This window comes from Electrophorus electricus, chromosome 14, assembly GCF_013358815.1.
Source record: "Electrophorus electricus isolate fEleEle1 chromosome 14, fEleEle1.pri, whole genome shotgun sequence".
NCBI classification, from domain to species: domain Eukaryota; kingdom Metazoa; phylum Chordata; class Actinopteri; order Gymnotiformes; family Gymnotidae; genus Electrophorus; species Electrophorus electricus.
The window spans coordinates 20,599,720-20,608,016 of NC_049548.1; the positions used below are offsets into that span (position 1 = coordinate 20,599,720).

The 8,297-nt window shown below is 39.9% G+C and overlaps 1 protein-coding gene across 3 annotated transcripts in view; it reads left to right on the forward strand.

Moving 5' to 3' along the window:
- The window catches only part of aclyb (ATP citrate lyase b), a 29,952-nt gene extending 24,516 nt beyond the window's left edge, over window positions 1–5,436 (forward strand). For all 3 annotated transcript variants that reach the window (XM_035533496.1, XM_035533497.1, XM_035533498.1), the window contains 6 exons: window positions 698–848; window positions 2,736–2,879; window positions 3,389–3,502; window positions 3,733–3,815; window positions 3,933–4,009; window positions 4,115–5,436. In XM_035533496.1, the coding sequence (XP_035389389.1) occupies window positions 698–848; window positions 2,736–2,879; window positions 3,389–3,502; window positions 3,733–3,815; window positions 3,933–4,009; window positions 4,115–4,209 (664 nt within the window). In that variant the 3' untranslated portion in view covers window positions 4,210–5,436. The remainder of the gene's footprint in view (window positions 1–697; window positions 849–2,735; window positions 2,880–3,388; window positions 3,503–3,732; window positions 3,816–3,932; window positions 4,010–4,114) is intronic.
- The last annotated feature ends 2,861 nt before the right edge of the window (window positions 5,437–8,297 follow it).

Genomic DNA, 8,297 nt, shown 5'->3' on the forward strand with positions numbered 1-8,297 from the left:
ACTAATCTAAAAGTGCGAGCCTAAATTAACCAAGAACTCTGTTCTTAACTAGACACCTAAAGATAACTCGCATCAGAAAGCGAGTTGTGTGCTATATATGTTAATGAAGCTGTGAATAGGCTTAAAATAATAGGCTTAACATCATGAGGAAACGGTTAAACAGAAATTTAATTTTTTTATGACTGGTTCCCAGTGATGATCTGTTCCTTTATCAAATATATATTACATGGTTAAAATATATGGTGCTTGCATTTAAGTAGTATTGAAGACATTTACCCATAAAATGCGATCGCTGGCCCCCATCATTCCAGCATGAGAATGAGTTACAGTGCACAGTACTGCGCACAGTAATGTTGATTATACAAATCTTCAGTTTTGTAGCATGATATTAACAGATAACAGCCTTTTCATGCGTTACGGTGAGTCTAGCGAAACCTTACTGCCTGGTTTATATACATTGATATCAGTGCAAGTTAAATAGTGCTATGACCCTCCAGCCTTGCACACTCAAACAGGTTAACCCTAACCTTTTAACCTTGCACACCTAAGTTGACACATGCAAATGAGGATTCAGTGGACTAATGAGTAGTATCAGCTTGGAGGTGTGTGCTAGCTATGAGTCAATGGTCTGCCTGTTCGGTGTTCTGATACTAAGGTTTTGGGGGGCGTGTCTGTGTGGGCATGTCATTTACTCCAGGTTGCCTCGCTATGCGTGCCAGTTCATTGAGATGTGTCTGATGGTGACGGCAGATCATGGCCCAGCCGTGTCAGGTGCACACAACACCATCGTGTGCGCTCGTGCGGGCAAAGACCTCGTCTCCAGCCTCACATCTGGACTGCTCACTATCGTACGGCCTCCCTTTGTCTTGCTAATGTGACTTTAGGTGTGTGTGTGTGTGTGTGTGTGTGTGTGTGTGTGTGTGTGTACAGTGGGGGAAAATAATTAATTTTTTGATACCCTGCTGATTTTGCATGTTTACCCCCTTACAAAGACATGAACAGTCTATAATTTCATGGTAGGTTTATTTTAACAGAGACAGAATATCAACAAAATCATTAAATAAAGGTTATAAATTAATTTGTTTGATTAAGTGAAATAAGTATTTGATCCCCTACCAACATGTGTGTGTGTGTGTGTGTGTGTGTGTGTGTGTGTGTGTGTGTGTGTGTGTGTGTGTGTGTTTCGCACAGCTCTAGAAGTTTTACAATTGAAGGGTTGTGTGTTTGACCAGGCTGAGCAGTTTTGTTTTATTCTATAAACTACTGGAAACATTTCTTCCAAATCCCAGATAGAAATATTGTATATATGTTTTTTTTAATGAAAATGACTAATGGTCAAAATAAAACATTTACAGAAATTTCAGACCACAAATAATGCAAAAAAAACAAGCTCATATCCATTTATAAACAACTCAGTACTAATATTTCAACTTGGGATGAGTCAAGAAAAATATTTGGTGGGATAGCCCTGATTTTTAACCACAGCTTTCAGGCATCTTGGCATGCTTTCCACCAGTCTTTCACATTGCTGTTGGGTAACTTTACACCACTCCTGGCACAGAAATTCCAGGAGCTCGACTTTGTTTGATGGCTTGTGACCATCCGTCCACATTCCAGAGGTTTTCAGAGGGGTTCAGGTCTGGAGATAGGTCTGAAGATTGGGCTGGCCATGATAGGGTCTTGATCTGGAGGTCCCTCATCCCTCATTGACCTGACTGTGAGACATGGAGCATTGTGCTGTTGTGGAAAAAAAACAATCTTCAGAGTTGGGGAACATTTGTCAGAGCAGAAGGAAGCTTGATTCATGTGTCCTTCACAAAGACAAATCTGCCCAATTCCTGCGTTGCTGAAACACCCCCAGATCATCACCGATCCTGCACCAAATTTCGCAGTGGGTGCGAGACACTCTGGCTTGTAGGCCTCTCCAGGTCTCCGTCTAAGCATTACACAACCAGGTGTTGGACAAAGCTGAAAATTGCACTCATCAGAGAAGATGACCTTACTCCAGTCTTCTACAGTCCAATCCTCACTCTGCAATTCACCCCAGCTGCTGCATGCCATTCTTTTTGTAGGTCACTTGACCTCATCTTACAGTTAAGTGACATTTGAATAAAGTCGCGATCATCACGGTCGGCAGAGAGTCGTTTTCGACCTCTGCCAGTCTGTAGTTGTTGTTGTTGTCCCATGTTTTTGCTGCTTGACCTTGTTCTTATGAACCGTATTTTTTGAAATTTTCAAGATGGAAGCAACCTGACGCTCACTGTATCCCTCTGCTAGTAAAGCTACAATTGAACCCTTCTTTTCCTCATTAAGAACCTTTCTTCTCAACTCTTTTGGCATGGTCTGTAGCTGTATTTTGACTACACTTACTTTTTGGATAGTCCTAGCACTGCTTTTCCCATCCAGCTGTTTCTATAGCCAGAGAATAGTGATGACAGCAGCAGTGGTTTTTATAGTGTTTCTCATTAGAATAGGATTTTGTTTAGGTGATCACCTATTCAGCATCTCATTAAGTAGAATGAAGTGTGTTTGAATGAATGAAGTAAATGAAGGAAGATGTTGATTTAAGAAAAAATTGGAGTTCCGGAGCTGTGTATTGAGTTTATATATATATATATATATATATATATATATATATATATATATATATATATATATATATATATATATATATAAAAATAAAAATATTATTTCAGTCTGATCACTCTGCTAAGTGGGTGTGTCTATGTATACAGGGAGACCGCTTTGGTGGAGCTCTGGATGCAGCTGCTAAACAGTTCAGTAAGGCCTTTGACAGTGGCTTGTTGCCTATGGAGTTTGTCAACAAGATGAAGAAAGATGGCAAACTCATTATGGGCATTGGACACAGGGTCAAATCGGTGAGTGTGTATACGCGCGCACACACGTGTGCTCTCTATGGTCAAATAAGTGAATGTATATACATACACACGCACACGCCATGGTCAGATCAATGAGTGTATACATATGTACACACACACTCTATGGTCAAATCAGTGAGTTTATATGCACACACACACACACACGCACATATCAGTATATATGCACAGGCACGCACACGCATGCACCATGATCAAATCAATGAGTACACACAAATACAAACATGCATGCATGCATGCATGCATACATGCATACATACATACATACATACATACATATGGTTAAATCAGTGAGGGCGCACACATTGGAAAAGACTCAGTGTTTGCATACACTCAGTGTGGAGGCACAACATGCAACAGTATTTAATGCCATCCATCTGAAAGCCTTTAGTACCGTCCATCTGAGAGTCTACAGATAAAGTCTTTGTCTTTTGCTCATGTGGGTGATGTCCATGATGCCTATAAATCATGTATGTTTGATCTCTGTCCAGATCAATAACCCTGATATGAGGGTGCAGATCCTGAAGGACTTTGTGAAACAGCACTTCCCTGCTACACAGCTTCTGGACTATGCCCTTGATGTAGAGAAAATCACCACTTCCAAGGTGTGTGGGTGTGTGTGTGGGGTGGGTGTCTTGTCTGTGAGACCATAAAACATTAAACCAAAGCACAGGCAGGTTTATTTCTGATCTTATCTCCTTGTTACCATAAATTTTAGAAAATAGTTTCAACAGGCAGAATTAGTTTTAGAATTAGGAGTGCCACATTCCTCCATAACCCAGGAAGTGTGTTTTTCTTTTCTTTTGCTTCTGTGTTTTTCCTTTCTCTTATACAGAAGCCAAACTTGATTCTAAATGTGGATGGTTTTATTGGAGTGGCATTTGTGGACTTGCTAAGAACATGTGGAGGGTTTACACGGTAAAGGATACCGGCAACATCCCTTAATCTGCATTAATCTGAATGGTACCTGAGGCAGAGTTTTGTCTGGGCAGCTCGTCCTGTGGTGGTTATCAGGTTGTTTGTGTGTGCTTGCAGAGACGAGGCAGATGAGTTTGTGGAAATCGGAGCTCTGAATGGGATCTTTGTGCTAGGACGCAGTATGGGCTTCATTGGTAAATCGTCTGTCCTCATGTCTGACACCTTTTTCTTTCTCTGTCTCTCTCTCTTTTGCTCGTTGGATTTAAATGTCATGTACGTTCATGTTTGCTGTGGTTCAGGTCACTATCTGGACCAGAAACGGCTGAAGCAGGGTCTGTACCGCCACCCCTGGGATGACATCTCCTATGTGCTGCCTGAGCACATGTCTATGTGATCTGGTAACCATGGAAACAACCATGTTTGGACCACCCTCCTGCGGTCTTTCTTTAGGTCTTTTCTTTTTTTCTACGCAAATGAGAAATCGGGTCTGTTCTGGAAAACGGTTGCTACACCTGGGTCATATTATTTCTGACTGAAATCCAGAGGCCGAAATGGTGAAGTAGCTGTTTACACTGCTATGGTTACATGGGGAACTCCTTGTTTAATTTTCAAATCTTAGAAATTGGAAGGAACCCATTAAACTCCCTTGTGTTCAGATACTGCAAAAAATACAAGCACCACCTATTTGAAAATTAATCAGGAAGAGGGAGAACTTCAAATCACAACTTGGTGTAGTGGTACTGCAATGTTACGATTTGACAAGCTTATGGTAGAGTGGCTTCATTTCAGTTTCACTTGATAAATGTTTCTGTTCATTCAGTTAACACTAAAATTCACCTGCAGCTGTTTCACTGAATAAAACTTGTGATGTGTAGTTGTGATTGCTAACATTACTCTGGCTCTAGTTAGGTACATGATGTGGTGTTGAAACATGTGACCTATGTCTTACTGCCTCAAAAGCATCTCTGCATACTTCTCATTTAACTCAGAATAATGCTACAAAACTTATACCGTCAACAGCTTCTACATTGCTGGTCCTATTGTGAACTGGAAGATGTGTCTATTTGACAATGTGCTGCATTTTTGCTTTGATAGCACCTCTAGCTACTGTTGCACATCTGTGTTGTGAGAAAAGGGTGAATCTGTCTTACAACAGAATTACAATTTGGAGGAAATAGGGTTAAATTTAATCCAACAGTCTGAATGTTCAAGTATTAAATACCAAGCTGGGTCATGATCACCAGGGCATTCAGTACAGCACTTTAAATTGCACAGAATGGTGCACATGGAAGGTTGGCTTACACTGACAGACTTGCAAGACTGTTGGTTTAAATACAAAAAGGAAATTCATGGCGTTATTCCCGAGGTGTGTACGCATGTTTGCATGCGTGACTGTTTATTGGTCATAGAACACTTAGCTCTTCCTCCTCTTTAGAGCAGCACTGTTTTAGTTATGTCTGACTTCTTATTTTGGGGAGACTGGGTTCTCCACGTTATGAATTTGTTTTTATGTTTGACTCCATACAGTTATTTAAATCTGAGTTTAAGTAAATGCTTTTGTTTTTGGTTTTTAATCTAAACTGTAAAATTGTTGAGAAATAAAAGCTCTTTTCTTGTCTGAGTGTGTATTGCCCTAGTCCTGGTCCTTTATGCTAACTATACTCAAGAAGACTGAAAATACGTGGTGTGTTCATACTTTTAGTTCGGTTGCCTTGATCTGGACCAAACAAGAACAGTTATATTTTGTTACATTTTAGTCCCGGTTTGCTTAGTGTTCACATAAATATACATTTGAACCAAGATAAGGGGTTAATTATTAAATAAATAAAACTGTGATGTATGATGCATGTATGATGGTCTGCATTTATCGGGGTTTGGTCTTTTTTTTTTCACCATCTGCAATCACAGCAAGAGGTGTTAAAATGGATAAAAGAGTAGATTTGGAAGCTTTGACTCGATTAATATGAACCCTGGTGCGACAGAAACTGCTGAACAATGGAGCAGTAACAGAAGCAGCTTATGGCCGCAGCTGCCTTTGTGTGAGCAGTGGTTTGTTCTGAAGAAACGGCCAAAAACTAAAATACAAGAACTGGGTCTCCTTAGTGTCTCTTTCATGTCTCATTTACAAGCCAGAGATGTTCCTATAACTGCTTCACTGTTTCTTGAGTGTACCTAGCTGTTGACACATCATAGTAACATCACTATTTGCATGAGCAAATTGATTTGATCAAAATGTGAAGATGAGCCAAAAAAACAACTATCCTGACCGCCTTACACCAAATGATAGTGATGACAGGAGTGCACCACAACTCAACAGTGGAAGTTTGTGACTGTGAAATTGCTTCAAAGGTCATTTGTGAGGCCAGCATTACCCAAAATCCCTACTAGCACACACGGATCAGAAAAATAGTAAACTTCAGATCAGACCAGTCACACCCTTCACTACATTCTTAAGGATAATTCATCTCCTCTGTACTGTATGATGTCCTGCCTGCAGCCTCAATATTGTGTTGTGGGCACTGGAGAAGTGTAAGCAGAACCAAACGGATGTGTAGTACCCATGAGCAGGACAATAAGACATGACTGGTCTTTAATTCCTCACACTCTTAAATTGTTTTAAAAATTATTTTATGGTTTATGATGGTAAACCGTTGTGTGATGCATTTCAAATTTAACTGTTTAAAAACTCTATGCTGGTATACCCTACCTTGTCAAATTTTTATAAATAAATCTAAATGTAAATGTCTTTGTGTGTCCCCAGCCCAGAGTCCCTAAAATATCCTTAGTGTTGTCGCAACTGTATTTTGTAGTAACAGCGGCTAAATTTTGCAATGTGTTTAACATTAATGAGTACTATTGTTTCAGCTGGTGCTCCTGATCAGTGCCACAATAGGAGCAGCATATTTTTGCTTTCACATCGGGTCATTGACTTTTCAAGATGGCCCGCCTTTGCCAGGAATTAGCATCCAGCTTCTCTCATTCTGCTGAGGTACACCTACCCCTGATGTCATGATGCTACTGCACCTCCACCTCCATCTCAGCTGCCATAGCTTCCCCCCCATGTCCCTGCTGTAGCCCACCACACCTGCACCACAGCCAACAACTTCTCCAATGCCCTTAATGGACGTTCTCTTGTGGGATGGGTTTCAGACATGTGCGCACCATTGGGACAAGACTAGGACCTCTAGAAAATTGGACTAGAGATTAGCTGCTTTTTTCCATTTTATTATTATTTATTTATTTATCTCTTAAAATTATTATTGTGGTGACTGATGTTGGGCAGAGGAGGATGCCCCAACCTTTGAGTCTTGGGTCCTCTCAAGGTTTCTTCCTCATGCTCTAGAGAGTTATTCATAGCTGTTCTCTCCCTTGGCTTGCTCACCGGGGGCTTGGACTTGAGCATTTGTTAAGATGCTTTGTGACAACATCTGTTTTGAGAGAAGCAAACACACAAACATGAACGCGCCTCCCCCCAAAAAGGAAAACGTTAACAATATATGTGTTTATGGAGTGGAAAATATAGTGCAGAAGTGTGGTGGCTATCTGGCACTAACGTAGGGTCACTAGGCAGATTTTGAATATGATTCAAAATGAAGCGATTTTTCAGCAAGGTAGCTAGCGGCCCGTCACATGCTCGCTTTATGTTTAGTGTCGTCGGTTAAGAGTTTGGGTGAGAAGTGCAGACGACGCTGTCCGTTACTTATTCACAGCATCCAGTTCGTTTGGTTACTTATTCGTGGTTTCTTATTCGGTGACTAAAGTTGCACACTTTGTTTTACAGACATAGAAGAACTAAACGAAGCTGTGATCATAAATCTGTTAAGAATTGTTCCTCATCCTAATATTGTGAATGTAAAAACTTTAATATGATTAAAGTATTTATTATTTAAATTAATTCCAAGTGTATAATGTCAGTTCCTTACATTAGAAATTGTAAGGAACCTAACAGCCTAAACAATTTACATAATGAAATGACATTATAGACTTGAAATTAATTAAAATAATACATATTTTGCAAAATAAATATTTTAATCATATTTGAATTTTTACATTCACGATGAGAAACGGAATCGATTCTTAACAGATTTATGATCACATCTTCATTTAGTTCATCTGTCTATAAAACATAAAGTGCGCAGCAAAATGCGCCATGAACACACCCTTTATGATTAGGGAACCAACTTCAGTCATCGAATAAGAAGCTGCGAATAAGCAACGAATTACAGCATCGTGATGTGACCAGAAGTTAGCACAGCTAACGCAGAACTCCGTTGTTCCCGAATTCCCAGTTAGCTGGCTTTAAAATTATAATTCCAAATAGCAAAGAAAGATGCATACTCAAGAATTAGTTGAATAGAATAGCTGGTCCTGTCTTTTATTGGAAGTTAAGGATAACATGCATTTGAGGTACCCTCTGGAGAATGTCTGAGAGGTACACAAGTTTAAGTTTTATACACTTCTCATGCGTTTTTTTTTTTTACA